The 21,776-nt window shown below is 42.0% G+C and overlaps 1 protein-coding gene across 5 annotated transcripts in view; it reads left to right on the plus strand.

The window, feature by feature from the left end:
- Positions 1-21,776, plus strand: part of LOC111862479 (protein FAM135A) — a 71,060-nt gene that overhangs the window by 21,658 nt on the left and 27,626 nt on the right. For 4 of the 5 annotated variants that reach the window (XR_004512798.1, XM_033750685.1, XM_033750686.1 and 1 more), the window contains exons 3-6: positions 9,558-9,637; positions 12,745-12,884; positions 13,756-14,000; positions 21,243-21,272. Coding sequence is in view for 4 of the 5 variants with exons in the window: in XM_033750685.1 (XP_033606576.1) it covers positions 9,558-9,637; positions 12,745-12,884; positions 13,756-14,000; positions 21,243-21,272 (495 nt within the window). In the remaining variant the exon portion in view is untranslated. The remainder of the gene's footprint in view (positions 1-9,557; positions 9,638-12,744; positions 12,885-13,755; positions 14,001-21,242; positions 21,273-21,776) is intronic. The other variant, XM_033750687.1, reaches the window with a different exon arrangement.

Consider the following 21,776-nt stretch of genomic DNA (forward strand, 5'->3'; position numbering starts at 1 on the left):
TAGCGTTATGAAGAGTTCTGTCATCTGGAATATAAGGGCGTGTACTCCGTTGGAAGCCAACCTACGTTTCGGAGGAACATGTCGCCTCTCTTTTCAGGGATGAAATAAGTCAAGCGAAAAGAAAATGCATGAAGCAGTCAGCAAGCAGAGCTTCATGCTGGTATCTTGTTACACTTACTCTTCAAGCTTGAAGATGGAAGCAAAATGTTCCTCCGAAGCGTCGGTTAACTTTCAGCATCCCGGAAGATCTCATCATAATCACCGATTTGAGAACCTCAGATCCTGGCAAGAAAGGATTAGATTCAGCATCGTTTGTTCCTTTTCGTTTATCGAATTATTACGGATTATAGGCTTTCACCACAGTTTGTTGTTGGTCAGTCAGTTCTTCGATCGTTTCTTGAGGTAGATGTGTGTAGTATTGCCGACGTTTCGGAGGTAAATGCTATCTCCATCTTCAATGTCGAAGGAGGGACTATTTCCTCCACATTCAGGGTAGCCTTAAAATGGAAGCAGTATCTTCACACTCAGAAGACCACAGTATGTTATTAGCCTACTTTCTTAGGGTGTGTATCGTTGCTAGGCAACGGCTCGATGAACACATTTCCTCGGTAGCGAACACACGCGACAAAATAATTGCTGTACGTGCCGTTTACTGTATGGTCCATGTCGTATCAAACCGACGTAGTAGAATAGTTCTTGTTTTTGTTCCTTTCATTTCTTCATTCTTCCTCTTCTTTGTTTCTTCTTTTCTGTTTAATCTTTCGCTCCCGCTCCCTTCAGCCTATCTTTATAGCGGCGTAGTTAATGATCGTTGATTCTTCGCTTATTTGACTATAATTTATCAGCAATCCTTTTTTTGCACTGTGTAAAGAGAAGTGATGCAGTAATTCCTAAAATCCTCACGGGTGCGCACAAAACGCAGAGAATGGCTTTGGCTTTGACTTTTTTTAGAGCGATCCCACAAAGATGGCGATGAATTTCTGTCACTTCATACGAGTCACAGGTGATGAAACCGGGGTCCAATTTGTGAATGTTGAAACCAAGGAGCAGTCAAAGCGGTGGATACACACACATTCACCAAACTAGCCCATAAACTTCAAATAAATGTCTGCCACAAAGCTGACGAAAGCTGTTCACTGAGACAGGAAAGGAGTGCTGATGGTGAAATTCATGGAAAAAGAGGCCACAATAACTTCACAAGTGTATTACAAAATAAATTAAAAAACTGTATGGCCATTCAGAAAAAAGCGTGGAATGCTGACAGCCCGTATAATGCTCAGCAGTGACAATGCGCGTCCGCATACAGCTTTTCGCAGCCGAGCATTGCTGGAGCATTTCAACTGGGAGTTATTTGACTACCCTGCTTACAGCCTTTATCTTCAATCTGAGTAACTACCACCTGTTAGCGGCCAGAGGTAACGTTCCCACCTCATGACTCGTGGTACGCGGGTTCAAACCCGGCGGAGGTCGTGGAATTTTTAAGGGCGGAAAAATTCAGGGAACAAGTCCTCCGGGAGGGACTTTAAGCCGTGTGTCCCGTGTCGTAGCTTTACGACACGTAAAAGAACCTCATATCTCCAAAGGAGGTCACTGAGCCAAATTCAAGGACATTTCCCGCCCAACAGTAGTCTCTAACGCCTCTGATAGATGGGGGAAGCATTATAGATACCGCCAAGCCAGTAGAGGCCGAACTCGCTGGCTCTGTACGCTCGGTACGCTTGGTACGCACCAATATCGGTAGCGTATAGAGACTGGTAGAATATCATAGAGGGAAGCACAATGGACCAATACTGGTCTCAGTGCATGGGGAAACCCACCCTCTCCAATAACTAACTAACTAACTAACTACCACCTGTTTACCAGCCTGAAGAACTGTTTGGGATCACAGCGCCTCAGCAATAATGAGGAGTTGATGGAAGGTGTCAAAACGTGGCTTAGGTCACAGGCGGCAGACGTCTTTGACACAGGATCACAAAAACTATTTCTCCGATACAAGTACCTCAATTCCAGCAGTGACTACGTTAAGAAATATCTTAAATATATGCGTATATGTATAATATATATAAATATAAAATTTGTTTTCTTTCCTTGCTTGTTCCGTTATCACCTCGCCGGAGGTTACTTTCCGATTAGTCTTATTTTTCGAATGCGTTTCAGAAGAGAACGGAATATTGATTCATTATAATCAATGTCTACGTGTAAACAAACACCGTCGTTGAATTTCTGTCCGACTGCCTGAGAGATTTTATGAAGACGGTGTTAACAATGAACTGGTGATAGCTGATGGGTCAGTGATGTGTGGAAACTAAATAGAAATCAACTCCAATAATAGACACATCTACCACACTAAAAACAGTTGAACATTTGTGGAAACAGATGCAGGACTGAAGGTCATTTTCTTCTGGGATGTGACGTCATGTAGTGTGGTAGATCAGCGGTTACAGAACTTTTTCAATTCGCGGAGCACCAGGACGTCATGTGCTCTGCGGGACAGCATAAGTAATCGATTTTGTATTCCATCATTGGAACTATGAACAATACTAATAACGGATAATATGGTGTCACATGTCATGGTCTGGTCATCTCAAATACTTCAGTTCTGTTTTTTATTATTTATGCGTCGAGTTAGCAGCTACAAGCCCAGTCGCAGAAATAACGCAGTGTAGACACTGGTAGCATAGCGTAGATACAGAGGAAGAAAAGCGTAAGGACAATAGCCAGAAGACCAGTTTTTCGGAGATATCACACTGGAAAACTAGGGACACTCGGGAGGTCGCGGGAACGATTCCCGAAGAGGTCATTGGATTTCTTAGTTGACTTAATCCTTCCAGCCGCACTATGGCCCTGGGGTCGACTCAGCCGCTAACAGAAATTAGTACCAGGAATCCTCCTGAGGGAGAAGGGCGGCCGGAACGTAAGACTTACAACCTTACCGTTATCTGTGAGCCGATTGCCTAGAAAATGTGGGAGCCTCGACGTCTCACAACCCTATGGGCCTCCACGGCCTGTTACAGGGATACCTTTACTTTACTTTTACTTATCTAAAATATCGCGAGAGTTAAGATGTAAAATTGAAAAAAATACATATCTAGTAACATTTTCTAATAAACCTTTAGAAGACTTCCATTACTCGATTTCAGTGGCGTAACACCCGTATTCCGCTGGTGCATAGTTCGCGAAACACAGTACTACGAGTACATGGTTAAGGACATTTTGATGGAACATACTGCCTCCGTCTTCAAGATACGAGATTCTACCCTGAAGATGGAGGCAGCATACGCTTCTGACACGTCGGTAACCATTACCAGAGTTCATAATTTCCCAGAAGATAGTAATCTTCATATTCACCGCTGTGAGAACGTCGAATATAGGGGGTTCTTCCCGGAGAGAATGTTCCGGCAGTAGCGGTCACGTGTCACTCAAGTTGCAATTCAATTAGACGGAATTAGCATTGTCCGCTGTCACTTGAACATGATCTGACTTGGTGCTTGTCATGTTTAGCTTCTGCTCAGCGTACATTAGCCTACATGGCCCGCTCGACAGGCTGGTTGTTCACGCGTGCCAAACAACAGCGAAACCCGCATTTATCCATGTATTTCATGTTCTCAGTTTATTTAGATACCCCCTCTCAGCATCACCAACATCATCGCTGAGTTAGCAGCATCATTTCTATGTAGTTTGCACGTTCCAGGTTCGAATTCCGGCCGCGATACCATCCATCCATCCGGGATAATGTCTCGATTAGATCAGCTTCCATCCAGTCTTTTTTTAGACTACTTTCCTCATTTTGAAACAGTTAAAATAGGCTTATGAGATCACCGTGCTGTCTGTGTATGCTCTCTGAACTTTTGAACACCGTTACCCGTTACCAGTCTTTATTAAACGTTGGGCCGATCACAGTGGCCCTGCGGTCTACGGTATGAACCGTCTTCGCCCGCTCGAACACTGGGATCGCGGGTTCGAATCCCACTCGAGGCATGGATATCTGTGTGCATTTATTTTATGTTTGTGTTCTTCTGTGTGTAGGTAGCGGCCTTGCGACGGGCTCATCCCCCGTCCAAGGAGTCCTACCGAGTGTGTATACGATTAAGAAACAGAAAAACGCACAAGAGCCATGGGGCGGGGGAGAGAGAGAGAGATAAAACATCTTTTCTCGCATTTTGATTTTCCAGAACTACCAAGGAAGAAAACCTAAAAGTTAAAGCAGGCTGTTGGCCTCAAATTCAATGCGCAGAACTGTGAGTTGACGGGAGATATTTGTGTGCATATTCGGTATCAGTATATGAGAATCAACTTAAATACTTGTATTTATTTTATGCATGTTACCACATTCATTGGGGCATGCGGTAGCGTAGTTGGTTGAGGCACTATGCTACAAATCGGAAGGTCTCGGGTTCGATTCCCAATCTGATCCTTCCAGCCGCACTATGGTCCTGTGGTCGACTCAACCTCTAAGAGAAATGAGTACCAGGAATCTTCATGTGGGGTAAAAGGCGGCCGTCGCGTAAGGCTGAGAAGCTCACCGCTGTCTGTGAGCTGACTGTCTAGAAAATGTGGGAGCCTCGACGTCTCACATACCTATGGACCTCCGCAGCCTGTTACAGGGATACCTTTACCTTTTTACCACATTCTTATTGACTAGTATTACTTGACAATGTTGTTTCAACTGGCGAGGTTATATCGAATGAGAAGGGTAAATAAACCAGTGGTGTGTATGGATTTGGAAGGAGACGATTATTTCAGGTGCTACCGCAACATACGCCAGAAGGAACTCAGAGAAGTGATGAGAAACGAAAAATGTGCCTGTAGAGTACACGTCTAGAGCGTTGCTGTTACACCAGTCTGCAGGGTCCGTCTCTCTGTATGTTTCTGCTACAGTGGAGAAGCGATAGAGGGGGGGCGTAACGGATTGCATGCTACATGTGAGCGTAACTCAACCGCAGTCATGTGTGTAATCATGCGACACGACGCTCTTACTGACGCGCTCATCAACGGGATCGAGGTGTGACTTCTAGAATTACGTTACAGTGTACTTCAGTTTTCGAAATGAGTTGTCTACAATTTACACTTAGTGCTGATACAACTCCTGTAGCTTTGCATGTTTACAAATGTGAACCTTAAAGTATACAAAACCATAATTTTGTCTCTTATATGGATGTGGGAGCCGGGATAGCGCAGTTGGTATAGGGCTACGGGCTGAACGGCCGAAGGGTCCAAGTTCTAGTCCCGGCAAGGGCAAGATTTTTCTCCTCTCCATGTATTGCAGATCGGCTTTTGGGCCCCCACCCGGCCTCCTATCCAATGGGGGGGGGACAGTATTCATCTAGTTGGAGGAGTGGGACCGATGGCTGTTCATTGTGGAACTTACTTACTTACTTACTCATGGAGCTGAGCCCTTCTGAGGGAGCCGCCAATTCTGCAGCTACTCAACAATTTCCCAGCATTTTATGGAACCCGAAGGTTCATTACCGTGTTCACAAGAGCCCTCCACTGGTCCCTATCCTGAGCCAGATCTAGCCAATCCATACCATCCCATCCTATCTCTCTAAGAGCCATTCTAATATTGTCCACCCACCTACGCCTTGGTCTTCCCTGTGGTCTCTTTCCTTCTGGCTTTCCCACCAATATCCTATACGCATTCCTCGTCTCCCCCATTCGTGCTACATGACCTGCCCACCTCATCCTCCTTGACTTGATCAATCTAATTATAGTTGGAGAAGAGTACAAGTTATGAAGGTCCTCATTATGCAGTTTTCTCCAACTTCCTGTGAATTCATCTCTCTTTGGTCCAAATATTCTCCTCAACACCCTGTTCTCAAACACCCTCAGTCTATGTTCCTCCCTTAATGTCAGAGACCAAGTTTCACACCCATACAGAACCACAGGCAAAATTATAGTTTTGTATATTCTAATTTTTATGTTTTTGGACAACAGACGAGAAGACAAAAGGTTCTGGACTGAATGGTAGCAAGCATTACCGAGTTCAGTCTCCTCTTAATTTCCTCCTGAATCAGGTTTCGATCTGTTATCGTTCATTGTGGAAATGGTAATTAATTAGTCTCATGAAATATGAGGGATTTCTTTGACTAGCTGAGCAGTAACCAGCTTCTTGAGAAGAAATGCGCCCTTACTAGTCATGTAGGATGTACACGTATATCTGAAATAAAGGAATGCAGAATCCCATGGAAGTCTTTTGAGTCATATCGTAGCTTGCAGCTGGACATGCGGGTGAACTGACATAACTTCCTCCATGTGGACACGCTCCTTGCGATTTTGAGAAGCTCGGCTTGTCAAGTAACCTTCCGATCTTTATGAAAATCGTAGGTTTGTTACCATGTTCCCAAGGCTCGCATCTTGAGCCACATGGAACCAGTTAACTGCCTCTCAGAGACAGAAAAAGTATGAAGTCATTGTTCTTATTTAAACAATACGCCACGAGGACTTCCACACTACACGGAGTTGAATGAGCAGCTTCACATCCCGGGCTCTTCATCCCCAGGAGGCTGAGTTGGGCCCCAGAGTTGGTCTGGACGTAATGGTAAGGGTAAAGCTGTTCCTGTGCTTAACCAATTAAACACTACGCCATGAAGGCGTATAGGGAATGGATGTATAGATCTACTTTTTTTGTCTTCGGAACTAGTTGGAAGGGACTAGTCAGCTTCACGCCCCTGCCTCTTTACCCTCGGGGAAAGAGCCCCCGGTACCCATTGGATAGGAGGCTGGGTGGGCTTCAGATCCGGTCTGGACGACGTGGAGAAGAGAAAATTCTTGCCCCCACAGTGACTCGAATTCCGACCCCTTGGTTGTCCAGCCCGTAGCCAGTCGGCTGGTCTGGACGATGTGGAGGAAAATATTATGCCCAAGCCAGGAATTGAACCCCAGTTCCTCGGTCGTTCAGTGTGTAGCCCAGTCACTATACCGAATCAGTTATGTTACCACCGTGTTAGTAAATGTGCAGTGTTTACTATTGTATAATGTCTGTCGAAACGTCTCCCAGGGCACGTGATACCTTGAGTAGACAACCTTACGGGAAGAAAAGTTCTGTGTGAAGAATTGTGTCTTCTGGGATATAACGCCGTGTAATCCATTGAAAGTCAACCGACGTTTCGGAGGAACATTTCAGAGCCAAGCTCTCTTTGTCACCTGCGTTCACGCTAGTTTCTTCCTCAACCCTGAAAATGGAGGCGAAATGTTCCTCCGAAACGTCGGTTGACTTTGAACAGGCTACACGGCATTATATCGCATAATATAGAGGTCTTCTTAACTATAGTTCCGTGTTTGAGATCTCCGGTAATGGTGATTTTGGTTCCAGTCGTATGTAGAAAATAAAATCTAGTAACTTTCTGTTGATGGTGTAAGGATCTGCGTCACTGTTTGATGATGACGCAGCCTCAGAGATGTTTTAGACACGCAATATGATGATCAGCGGTCTTCTGAAATCCTTAGCTGTAAATTGCGAAACATACAGGCATACGTAGATGGCATCTCAATTGATTGACCTATGGTTGTATACTTCTGTCATTGCCCTGACCTATAAAAAAAAGGTAAAGCTATCCCTGTAACAGGCCGTGGAGGCCCAGAGGGTTGTGAGCCGTCGAGGCTCCGACATTTTCTACACAGTTGGCTCACAGCTGACGGTGAGGCTCTCAGCCTTACGCGCCCGCCGACCGCCCTTTACCCCCAGGAAAATTTCTGGTACTCATTTCTGTCGACCAGAGAATAATATTGCTATTGGATGGATTAGATTAATTGAAAGACTCCAAATGGCCTCATTGGGGACTGAACCTGCGAACGTTCGGCTTGTAGCATAAGTGCTTTGACCAACTACGCTACCGCGTGCCCCAGTGTCCTAACCTATAAAAAAACTCCGTAGTTTTAGTCCCCAAGCGAACTATATCGAGCGACCGCCGCTTGTCAGCGAAGTTAGTGCCAACTTTAGCGGATAGAGGGTGTCGCGTGGTCAGCGCAACGAATCCCCCACGGCCTTTAATTTCGGTTTGGTAGACCGGAGCCGCTATTTCCTTGAAATAGCTCCTCAATTGTCATCACGAGGCGGAGTGAACCCCGTTCCAGACCCACTACTTCTTCTCAGAAAATCTGGTAGCGTCGAGAATCGAACTTGGGACCTCTGGATCCGTAGCCAGGAACTCTGACCACCAGACCACAGAGGCGGTCGATGCCCTGACCTATACAAGAAAGAAGCGACCTAAGATGGATGAGGTGACTGTACTACGACGGCGTATAGTAGGAGAGTGTGGAAATGAGATATTGCGTGCATCAGGAAACTATGCAGTGACAGAGAGCGAGAGGTCGTATCGATCGACGACTCACTGTTTTACGGTCCATTTCAAAACCATCCGTCCTCCACTATATCCCCACAGTGTGATGTGAACCTTGACATTACGGTCATGCATTTTCAGCTAATCGTCATCACCTGTCACTCTCTCTCTGTCTCCTTATTAGTGTAAAGCAGGGCCCTAATGAGCACCTAACCGACATTTCCTGTCAACAGGGGTGCAGCAGAGACACTCCTCAACTGAAAAGTTCTGCTTTATGGGCGATAATACCGTGTAGTACGGAAAACGCATAATGTTTCGGAGGAAGGCGTAACCGCTCATCTTCAGTGCCGAAGAAATCTGCTTGCCACGTACTTATTCGTGGTTGATCGCTTGGCATATACTTCGACTCTGTAGATGGAGCCGATATGTTCGTCTGGAACTTAGAGATTTTCCATACTACATGACGCAAAAACTAAAAAAGGCCATACTTTTCATAGTAACCACTGTGAGGATCTCAAATCCAGCAATTCCCCCCCTCCCAGATGATTTTCTAAACTTTTTTGTCAGTTCATGGAGATTATGTTGCATGCTGTCGATTGGCTAAGGCATATTTGATGTACTCAGCATTTTGCAAACCAAATCCATTTTCAAAAGAAAATTAATTCAATTAAATATTATGTCTAAAATATGAACATGTTTTCCAAAGCACAAGCTTGTAGGCGTATTAAATTATATACAGTCTTCATATCCCATGGACATATGAACAAAAATGTAAAAATGGAAAACAACAAAGCAGAACTTAATGTACTTCCAAAATATAAATAAAAAAATTATTTTCATAAGAAACCATTTTATTTTACAGAATAAGTAAAGTAAAGCAAAGGCATCCCTCTACCAGGCCGTGAAGGCCCATAGGGTTATGAGACGTTGAGGGTCCCACATTATCTAGACAATCGCATCACAAATGGCGGTAAGGTTGTTAGCCTTACGCGCCGGCCGCGCTTTACTGCGAAGGAAAGTTATTTAATTAATTCCTGGTACTCATTTCTATTAGAGGCTGAGTCGACCCCAGGGTCATATTGCGGCTGGAATGATTAGGTCAATTGAAAAAATCCAATGACCTCATCGGGACTTGAACCCGCGACCTTACGGCTTGTAGCATAGTGCCTCAACCAACTACGCTACCGTGTGCCCCCCATAGTCTGAAAATTTTGCTATTGTCCAGAAATGAAAAGTATGGAGCAAATTGATTAAACTTTCATGTTTTATGTCAAACAGGTTTTACCAGATCCGCACAGCTCTCCGCGTCTCGCCCAAGCTGCCCGTCAAGGTGGAGGTGAATTTGCCTCGTAACCAACGTGAGTATTCCATGCTGATTGCTGTAAAATAATCTAAAATTATTGCCTTCTCTGTTATTCAGATGTCCGTAGATGTCCACTGTCTACTGGAGATCCAAAATTTAGTTTATGTATATGAACCTAATGAAATAGAAAGTGATGAACATAAACAAACTGCAAACAAAACAAAAACCATGGCTTTAGTCCGCAAGCATACTATACCGACCGAGCGACCACCGCTTGTCGGCGAAGTTAGTAGCAACTTTAGCGGATAGATGGTGTCACATCAGCGCAACGGATCCCCACAGCCGTTAATTTCGGTTTTCTATGCCGGATCCGCTACTCTTCCATTGAAGTAGCTCCTCAATTATCCCCACGAGGCTGAGTGGTCCCCGTTCAAGACCCACTACTTCTCAGAAAATCTGGTAGCGCCGGGAAACGAACCTGGGACCTCTCGGTCTGTAGCCAGACAAACTGTAAAGCTGTACCTAAAGCTGTGGGCCTCAACCTTTTCAGGCGCACGGAGTAGTAAAGAAGGTGTGGGTCTTCTAAGTGCAAGTACTATTCTGTCTGTCTACATCATCATCATCATCATCATCACCGCCGGCGCCGCCACCGCCACCATAATCATCTATTCACATTCCGTAGATACTAACTCAGTTACAAAACCATGGATATGGAAATCGTCAAGAGAAAAGTCATAAAGTAATTTGAATATGTAATACGCAAAATCACAAATACATATAATCATAATTAAATCATGTGGTTACTATATGTAAAATCAGGCCTTTTTTTTTAATTCTCATAGTGGTGGGTGGAATCCAGCTAGGTCCACTCGGCACATCGGCCACTGAATGGCCTATTGTACCTACCCCGGGTGATTACGATTATGAAGACTGGCTGGGGAAACCGAAGTACTCGGAGAAAACCTGCCCTAGCGCCACTTTGTCCACCACAAATGCCACCTTGACCAGACCCGGGCTTGAACCCGCGCTGCCACAGTGGGAAGCCAGCGACTAACCGCTTGAGCCACCAAAATCAGGCATAGTAATTATTTTACTTAAAATTACAATCAAAGTATTCATCTAAGGAATAAAATGAATGGTTTGAATAGTCTCACTTCATTGATTAGGCTTTTTATATTAGGTGGAAGATGACTAAAAACTCTATAGTATGCCCCCCTTCGATAAACTGCTAAACTTGATTTCGTAGGTGTAAATTCCTAATATATGTAGTATTTATGCTCTGAACCTCTTGATTGGCTTCATATTGGAGTTTATTTTTAATAACAAATAATGATAAAGTATATATATATATATATATATATTGTGAATGTAGAGGTAAGATTTTTAGGTCTTTAAACAGTTTCCTACAAGAATCTCTAGTTTTGTACAATAAAGATAATAATTTACACATGTAATAATTTGCAGTATAAAAATTAACATCTTCAATTCCATGGAACAGAGCCCTTCTGCAAAACTGATTGCCACATAGCAGAAATTCCCCACCCTTTATGGAACCCAAAGGTTCATACTATGTTCACAAGAGCGCATCACTTGTCCATATCCTGAACAAAAGAATCTGCCCAAATTTGAGATTCCGTGTTTAACATTTCATAACACACAAAGTTTTTATAGTGATGAGTTGTTTGCCCTTGCCCAACCCCCATGTTGGAAGACTGCTTCTTATCAGTTGTCCACCACTTCATATACCCTATATTTGCAGCCACACTCTGTATCTTTAAGCTGTCTCCTCGATCCACAATCTGAGGATTCATGTCTCATGGTGAAAAGGGGCAGATATAACATTTTTTATGTGGCATTAAAATTAAAACTTAGTTTTGCCACAAGTTACCTATCAGTTTGTAACAGAAACAGTGACCTCTCTAGTGAGACTGTGCAAAGGAAGTAGGAATCCTCTCCACAGGGCCATGTAAGTCTGTGCACACTGCCCTCTTCAGGGCACCACGCCCGCCATCTCTGGACACTCAAACTGAAACCTTTCCTTCATTTCATGTCCTTCCTCTGCTGTCTTTAGGCTTCGGTACCACCCTCCTTGGTTCTCTGCCACAACATGTACAACTTCTCTCTCCTGTGTTCCCATTTCTGTACTGGCGCTCTTGAAAGGCCCAAACCTCGTCACTCTTCTCCTGCCGCCTGTTGAGTAACCTTGGTTCAAGCCTGTGGGAACTGATGTGGTGGCTTCCAGAGTTTCTTCTGGTTCTAGATGGAATCCCATGCTTTGCTTGTTGGCTGCTTCATGCTGGTTTCTTGTTTGGCTTAGTCTTCAACCCTGAAGATGGCTGCTACACATTCCTTGGAAACATCAGTTGACTTTCAGTGACTTTCCCGGAAGACAGAAGTCTTTATAACCACTGCTGTGAGAACTGCAAATACCCTCCCTCTCCCCTCTCTCCAAACTGAAGTTTCTGGCTGTAAGATAATTTTTCCTGTTATAGAAAAATGTATAATATAATCTTAATTCGTATTGTTGAATTGAAATAAATTAAGAGTTCTGTCTTCTGGGATATGATGCCATGTAGTCCTTTGAAAGTTGCCGACATTTTGGAGGAACGTCAGTAGATTTTCAGCATACTACACAGCGTTACATCCCAGAAGACAGAACTCTTTGAAACCACCTGTGTGAGAATCTCAAATCCTTTCTTTCCTCCAGGGCCTTTAGTCCACAAGAGAACTATACTGACTGAGGGACTGTCGTTTGTCGGCAGATAGAGGATGTCGCGTGGTCAGTGCAAGAGATTCCCACAGCCGTTAATCTCGGTTCTCTATACCAGAACCTCAAATCCTACTTGGAATAAATTAAGCCGCAGAATGCGTGTGTCCACAGACCACCAGTTGAGAAACCCTGCTATGAAAGATTGAAAGCCTGACATTACTGAAGGTTATTGTCTTCTGGGATGTGACAGTGTATAGTCTGGTAGATACTTGCAGATGTTTTAGAGGTAACTGTTACCGCCATCTCGTACCGTTAACATGAAGGCAGGAGGTTCTTACAAAACAATGGTACATATCTACTGGACTACACAACATTAACACCACAGAAACAAATCTTTGCAGTCCTGCCATTGAAACCTCAGACCCTTCACTGAGATTACTGTTTTGTTTCAGGATCAGAGTTAGCATTTCCAGCATGTGTGGTGAATGGAACAGGCGTGAGTAAGACATTCCAGATCCTGTACCGCAACGAGGAAGTGCTCCTGGACGACGTCATCATGTTTCGAGCACACATTCTAGTCGATAGTCATAAGGTGAACTGCAAAGTGTTTATGAGGTATCTCAGTTGGTATAGTGATGGGCTACAGGCTGGACAGCTCGGGTTCGATTCCTAGCTGGGATTATAACAATATGGATAAAAATTAAATTTTTTCAACTACTGATAGTTGGCTAGAACCTGGGTAGCACAGTTGGTATAGTAACTGGCTACAGGCTGGACGACCCTGAAGGTGGAGTTTGAATCCTTGTAGGGACAAGAATTTTCTCTTCTCCATGTCATCCAGGCCGACTCTGAGGCCCACCCATGTCGTTGTACTTTTCTCAGGGGTAACGCGCCCAGCGCGTGAAGCTGACCACTCACTTCCAACTAGTGCTGAGGTGAGAAAATGTGGATCTATGCATCCACTCCGTTGTACTCCCTCATGGCATAGTGCTTAATTACTTATGCACAGGGACAGTTCTACCTTTACTGATACTGGACTTGTGATAGTGGAATTCTTTCAAAATCCAATCAGTAGTTTTGGAGATGAAGCATGACAAATAGCCAGACATGAAAAACACGAACAAAATACATTTAGGTGGGTAGCACTTCTGCTTTGTGTTCAAGAGGTGCCAGGTTTGTATCTTAAGCTGAGATTTTTGTGGTATTTCTCCATCCTCTAGGCATCTCTCAGGATAGTACCTCAGATTTTTCATTGTTATATGGTATTTGCAGTTGAAACAGCATTATTGCTAGACTAAGTCAGTCAGTCTTATCTAATTGCTTTCTGTCATCTCACTCCTGTGTTTTCATATCTAATCATTCTACATTATTTCGTTTCACACTACTTTATTTCATTGATTGATACAGCATCATAAAATTACTGCATAACAAACCAATTAAAAAGTCTGTTATTATAATTTCAGATTGAGGATACTCTCGAGCGAGCAGATTTTGCACTAATGATAGAGCTGTGGTTTACGGATCAAACGTTCGGTCCAGACCAGCACAGCACCATCTCCTGTGTCTCAAGTCGAACGCTGCAGCTTCACTTCTCCCCCACCAGAGGTCTTCACTATCACCTGCCCGTCCTATTTGATTACTTCCACTTGGCTGCCATAACACTGACCATCCATGCTAGCCTTGTCGCCTTGCACCAGCCCTACATCAAGTGAGTGAAACCTGTACATTATATGACAGAGTTTACCATTTGATCTTGTCTGTCTCAGGTAGCTGATACTCAGGTCCCCTAATGGCCATCTTACAACCAGATCCAGGTTACAACGAATTCTCTATAGGCCTTTGTGATATCACTTAAAGGAGGTGATAGAACCAAGCCTCGGGAAGTTATTTATAAATCTATGTCGATAGCCTGAACAGATTTTGTGTAAGATTTAAGGTTCCCACAGTGGTGACCATGAAATGGACTGTCTTAAGGATGTGATGCTGTATAGTCTGGTAGAAGTTTAGCAACATTTCAGAAGACTGGACTGCCTGCATCTTCACAATCAAAAAGTAAGTCAAGCAAGGAACAAGCACCACTCTACTTTTTGTTTGCTTGTTCAGGTTACTTTTCTACCCTTAAGACAGGCAGTCTGCTTCTCCAAAAGGTAGGTAAACTCTACCAGACTACATGGTGTCACATGTCATAAGACACTTCTCTTCATGGCCATCACTGAGACCTTCAAATGATAACTCCCATTGGCCCGTATAAAACAGAAACAATGCTGCTGATCTAAGAAGAAGTGATAACTACACGCCTTCTTCTCCTTTATTGCATGTTTCTTTCTTCTTATTTGTTATCCTTTCCTATCTTCTTCCACATATCACTGAGCACCTCCTACTGCTTTGTGTAAGCCCTTGCACAAAGGGCACCAATCCTGTAGCCACTGAAATCCAACCACTTAAGGGTCTTTTGAGAGTATCACCATGTTTAGCATAGAAATTGAAAGGCTTGGTGGAACAAGGGCTTATATTAAGATGTGTAGCTTTTACACAGATTGTCAGACGATACAGGCTGAAGAAAAAATAATGTTTACACTTAAATTTCCAGGAATTTAGATATCAATGAAAATGTGTGCTAAAGAGGATAATGCAACCTTTTCCAGCTAAAGGAACTGATCTTGTTTCTCATCCTGTGAGATGACACTGTCTCCTGGCATTTCTGAGAACCTGACTGCCTCTATCATGGAGAAGTGACTAAATTTCACCCTGGCACCAATATCTTGTACCATGTGAGATCTGAGATTCTCACTGTGGTGACAATGAAGATTATATAGTCTCCTTGATTGACAGCATGTAGTTCAGTAGGTTGTTACCGACATTTTGGATGAATGTGCCCCCTCCATCTTTAGGCTAGAAGATTGAGCCAAGTACAGGAAAAAATGGTACACATCTGGGGGGGACGGGGAGCCCTGAGCTGGCTGAACTGATTCCAATCCTCCTCTCCATATATTTGTCAAAGGTAAAGTTGTCCCTGTGCTTAATTAATTAAGTACCATGCCATGAAGACGTTTGGGGGAGTGGATGTATAGATCCACATTTTCTTGACCTGGGCACTAGGTGGAGGTGAGTGGTCACAGGCCAGCTGCTTTACCCCTAGGGAGAGAGCCTCTGGTACCCATTAGATAGGAGGTTCTGTGAGCCCCAGAACCGATCTGGACAATGTGGAAAGAAGAAAAATCTTGCCCTTACTGGGACTTGAACTCTGACCCCTCAGCTGTCCAGCCCATAGCCAGTCACTGTAGTGACGGTGCTATCCCTGTATCATTTTTACCTGTGCTTGGCTTACTCCTGTAACCTGAATATGGGGGCAGTACGGCCCTCTGAAACACTGGTAATGATCCACCGTCACTGCATGGCTGCACATCCCAGAAGAAAGTAATCTTTATAGCACCAGACCACAGAGTAGTAAGGAACTCTGTGCTGTGATTGGTCAGCATGTGGCCAAGGAGGTTGAAGGTCAGAACTTAGTTCCATTTTTGGCTCTCAGAAGCCAGTTGTTATGTAATCATGTTACAGCTGTATTTTTACCTGTTTTCCTCCAAGTCCTTTCACTTGTTTTACCAGTTGTGTTTATGGTAAGCGGCATGTCAAAGCAGCAGCAGCAAACATCTTTCTGCAGACAAATGTACCAATAGTAATACTGTATCAGACATATGGCTTGTGAAATTTGCAACAAAAATTGAATTATTCTTATACTAAATTACTTGTATTATCCTGTTTTAATGCTATGGATGACAGAACATTGTAAAATACAACTTTTGTGTTACATTGTCTCTTGCTGTATATCATGTGCTCTACATGTTTCAGCCTATCTGGCCTTCTTCAGTGTGTCCAGTTATATTTGAATATAAGGAGTATTCTGTATATGCATGTATGTGATTGATATTTTAGAATGTAGACCCGTTGCTAGGTAATGGCTCTGGCAACACACATGAATGCAACACTTGCACTGCAACGGAGGAGCGGTGTTTTCTGCGTGGCCCATGCCAAGATATTATAAGCAGGACATGTTAGTGGAGAGAGTCAGTCAGTCAGTCAAGAGAGTCTGCAGGCAGTTGGTTGGTGAGTTAGTGAGTTAGTTAGATGACTGCTGGGTTACAGTCATTGTGAGCTATTGCTGTGAGATGCTGGTAGCTGAGGCCAGGGACTGTTTGCCATAGGAACCCACTACCAAGCAACGGCTAGTGAAGACTGTAACAGACTGAGAAGACTAAGTGTGTCCTGTATTGATTCGTGAAGTGTGTAGAACGTTGAGAGCATAATCCTTCCTTGTAGTTACGAGTTGTAAGACTTCAGAAATCCAATTACCAATTTAACCATGCCTGTAGTCACTCATACATGTGACAGTATTTCCTTTGCTTTCTTTCTTTTATATGTTTTATTTATTTACCTTGTCCCTGTACTTAAGTAATTAAGCATTATGCCATGAAGGCTTATTTATGAGTGGATGTAAAGATCAACATTTTCTCTTTATTTGCCATACAGCCTTAAAATAGTTTTCACTGGTACAGTATTTAGTATGTGCATCTTCCTTTTTGTTGAATTTAAATTTTTTGTAGAATATCAAGTTTACAGTCTTCTGGGATGGGACGCCTTGTAGTTTGATAGGTGGGTATCCATTACATCTCAGAAATCTGTAATCTTGGTTTTGGATACCCACCTACCAAACTACATGCTATCACATTTGAGAAGCTTATGGTTTTATTACTCAGTGCCATATGAATCTAAAATCCCTTTTAAAATTATATTTGGATATACTATACAGTGTCCTCTAATGTTGTGGTTTTTAGTTTAAAATTAATATTGTTGTCTATTCATATTTGTATGGCATATTACAAGGTATTACAGTTGTCTAAGTTACTGACAGTGTAATGAAATAAACCAGAACTGAATAAACACAACTTGTTATTGTATGCTATAAATTGTTCATTCAGTACATTCTGCTGTGTAATGTATGAATTGGGGAATGACAAAATGAAAATAAATGAATTTGATTTGTTTCATTCTGGTCCGTAACACTAATATTATGAAAACGTTAAATAGTTCCATTCAGTGTGACTGGTTAAGATTTTCTTATTTCAATTATTCACGCCCTACATATTTCAGTCTTCAGAGACCATCTTCAGAGGGACACCTTTACATGAATACAGTTAGAAGCCAGTATTACAGTACAAGTTCTAAAAGTTAAAACATATAAATACAGTATAAATAATATACAATTGGCTGTAAAATCTAAAGTCTTTACAACTACAGCGGCTGTTCCAATACTTTACAATATATTGGACTTCGTAAACCAAGCTGGTTCATAAATATTGTAACACGAAAGTTATGTTTGATTGCATTCTGTCATTTGTAACATTACCTATAGTGTATAGAAGATTTATAGATCTTCTGTCCTCTTCAGATCCATGGTAATTGTGATGTATTTATAAAAATTATTATATTTCAACCATGACGATACCTGTCTGCAGAAGGAAATCAATTAATGTAATAACACTGTAGTTTATTGATTGGTACATGGAATAAACACAATAGACAATGGTTAATAGCACATTCCTCACTTTAATATTGTCATTAGGAGTACAGTATGTGTGTGCCTCAACATTCCTATTGGTATTTTTGGTGCAATATGAAGACACTCTGTTGTAAGGCACATATCCTAGTATTACAAGTTGTATGTGTTTGTGTTCTCTTCTGTTTCCGGCAGCTATTGTGTTTTCTTTGTGAAGTTTATACCTTCAGATATATTCCATGACATGTATGTATTTGTTTTGTGCATTCAGTTTGAATGGTAAATACTAGTGACACTGTTCAAAAGGATACAGTATTATAATAATTTTAGTTAGTTGAATTTGTATACGAGTACATCCTTTAAAGTCATGTTATGGCTTCTGTTTTTTTTATGCGTTATATCTAATTTATACATTTACACAGAGTTTTAGATTTTAATTCCCTCTGGAAGTGCCTTAAAAAGACATGATGTATAGATGGACAAAACCTTAATAATTATCATATACTAAGTTTCAAACATAACACCAGTGGCAGTTTCTCATGCAAATAGAGGCAGAGTTGCAAGGTGCAATGTTGTGAGATCTTCCACTTGAACTTCGCTCTCAGAAGTCTGACATACATGCTCAGTAGTGCATTCTTGTGACTTGATAACGGCAAACCCTAGACTTGTGTTTAGGAACTGATCAGTTTGAATCTTGGCCATGACATTGGGCATCTTGGCCAAGGTATTTCTTGGTTTTGCTCATTCCCTGCAGGTAAATGTCCCTAAACACTGACAAAGTCAAAAAAGCAAGTAATAGTAAATGTAAAACACCATCATCAGAACCCTTTCAAACTGGTTTATGTTCATCCCTGTTTTTCATTATCTCATCGATCACTGCTGTTGTCTCTTTGCTAAATCCGCAATCTAGATATGTGCATTGAAGTCAGCATAACAGCTTCAAATCTTACTCATTATAAAGGTAAGGTAAAGCTATCCCTGTAACAGTCTGTGGAGACCCAGTGAATTGTAAGCCATGGAGGCTTCAACATTTTCAAGACATTTGGCTCAAAGATGCCGGTGATGTCAGCCACATGTGTCAGCTGCCTTTTACCACTAGGAAGATTCCTGGTATTTATTTCTGTTAGAAGCTGAGTTGACCCCAGGTCTAATGCAGCTGGAAGGATTAAGTCAATTGAAAAATCCAATGACCTCATCAGAAATTGAACCCATGACCTTCTGTCTTCTAGGATAGTGCCTCAACCAATTACACTACTGTGTCTCCCATTTACATATTTGTACAACATTGAAATTCACCGGTATTGTACTATTGTGTACTAGATGATGGAATATTCAGAGTTGAAATTGTATGAGAAATATAGAAAGAGTATGTCTGACAACTAAGAAGATGTGTAATGTCATCTGTTGGCTACTATTCTGATTGAAAATTGATTACAATAATAGAACAGTTCATTATGAACAGGTTTATTAAAGATTTGATTATGGTAGTATCAATGATAGATTTTAAACACTGTGTGGAATAATGTGAAACCTTTCAGGTGTATCAAAATGTTCATGCTATGAAGTTTTGTGTGTTTGTGTGTGAGGCTGGTAAGTGCTGAAGAGGCTACTTCTTATCACCCATTTTGTTGTCCCCTGAACAGGAAGTTGCCACACCCATCCCAATGCTGTTGCATAACCAATGTTTCATTTCTGAATGATTTTGCCCTCACTGCTGCTGCTGCTGCTGCTGCTGCTGTACTGCTACTAGTCTTTTCATTTGAGGCTTGCTAGAATGTCCATTTGAGTCTTTATAAAATGTAATGATGCAGTATTCATATACTTATTATATTCCATTTACTATCTGGATTTTATTTAAAAAATATAACAGTTTTCTTTTCTCAGTACAAGAAAAAAATGCAATTTGGTTAGATGCGAACATTTTAACATTCAGACTATGATGTATTTTATGTGGTCATGAAGTATGATATCTTACTTTGAGGAAAGAATGCAGATTGCAAGTGTTTGGAAAGAGATCACTTAGGAAAATATTTAATTATAAGAGGGATTAAGTAAATGGATAGTTTAGGATGTTACATAATCAAGAATGTGTGGCTGCACCATAGCTCATGTGGATAGTCGCTGGATTCCCACCGCAGCAGCCCGGGTTCGATCCCAGGCCTGGTCAAGTGGTATTTGTGGTGGACAAAGTGGCGCTGGGGCAGGTTTTCTCCGAGTACTTCAGTTTCCCCTGCCAATCTTTATTCCACCAATTGCTCCACAATCACCCTCACCTATCATCTGGGGCGGGTACAATAGGCCAGAAGTGGCCGCAGTACAAGGGACTTAGTCCCACCCCACTAGCAATAAAAAAATAATAATCAAGGATGTTGTGATTTATATAATATTACATCAGTATTGTCTGCGTAGTGAGATCAAAGAGGTTATATTGTACCATGAACGAAAGTTATGGTAGACCAAATTTTGGGTAATGGTATTTAGTAGAAACAGGGCTTGAGATGGGGCGGGATGGCATCCCGGTTCTTTTCTAAATGGCTTAAAAGCATCCCGTTACTTCTTTGGCAGTAAATGCAATGTACAATACCCAGGGCTTGAGGTGGGGCAGGATGCGGCAGGATGGCATCCCGGTTCTATTTTCATTCCACCTCAAGCACTGAGTAGAAACCTACATTTTTTGGGTGAAGAAACTGTATTGTAATAGACATCAGTACACATATTTCCTTCTTACCTTTCAGGCAAGGGAAAAAGTGCTTATTTTCATTCATATTTTCACCTCAGTAAGATTGATTATAACCTCAAAATTTAACCATAAGACTTGTGAAAAAAATGTATATGGCATGAAGTGTGTTTCAATGTTTATGTGGCCTTTGTTTTAAAAATTTTTACTCTGATATATATCTAATGAGCTGTGCTCAAAATGTGTGAAGAAATCATGTAGATCCTCACAAAAAAGTGTCTGAATTTAACAAAATTAAAATCGAACAACAAATATTAGCAACTCTTCCAAAGTCAAATTTTATGAGAACTTCTTTGCCACTTGTTGAGTTGTTGCTTATGGAAGGACAGGCATGTTAAGCTAATGTCTGCATTTTTGCAATTTTTTCGATCCTCGGTATAGAAATGTGGTGCCAAAATATGTATATGATTTATATATGATTTTGCTGAAACTAAAAAATATTGGTACAAAGAGGTTATAAAGAATTCCATGAAATAAAACTGAGTTTAACTGATGTAATCTCAAGAATATGTGGACTTGATACTGACAATTTCATTAAATAATCAGCAAAAGAAAAATAAATGGAATTTTGAACTGTATAACAATTTCTAGCAAGCCTCTGTGTAGCCAGAAGAGGGAGCCACTCATTGCTTTGTGTTTTCTCCCTGTTGCATGCTCAGGAAAAGTATTCTGCACTATGTGCAGAGTTGGTGAGTCAGTCACAAATTGTGTCAATGTGCCATGCTTCTATTCTTGTCTCTTCTGCTCTTAGACTCTTGATAGCGTATGTCTTGCAGGTATAACACAGTTTTCCATGTTATTTTAAAACTGCATACAATCAGTTATATTCCTATAATATTCGTATGACACAGACTTAAGTAAAACAAAGGGCCGTGCCATAGCTCAAGCAGTCAGTCGCTGGGTTCCCACCGTGGTGGCCTGGGTTCGATGCCGGGTCTGGTCAAGTGGGATTTGTGGTGGACAAAGTGCCGCTGGGCCAAGTTCATTCCACCAATTGCTCCACAATCACCCTCACCTATCTGAGGCCGGTACAATAGGTCAGAAGTGGCCGCAGTACAAGGGACTTAGTCCCTCCCCACTTACTTACTTACTTACTTACTCATGGAGCTGAACCCTTCTGCAGGAGCCGCCAATTCTGCAGCTAATCAAGAATTTCCCAGCATTTTATGGAACCCGAAGGTTCATTACCTTGT

Source organism: Cryptotermes secundus, unplaced genomic scaffold, assembly GCF_002891405.2.
Source record: "Cryptotermes secundus unplaced genomic scaffold, Csec_1.0 scaffold816, whole genome shotgun sequence".
Taxonomy (NCBI): domain Eukaryota; kingdom Metazoa; phylum Arthropoda; class Insecta; order Blattodea; family Kalotermitidae; genus Cryptotermes; species Cryptotermes secundus.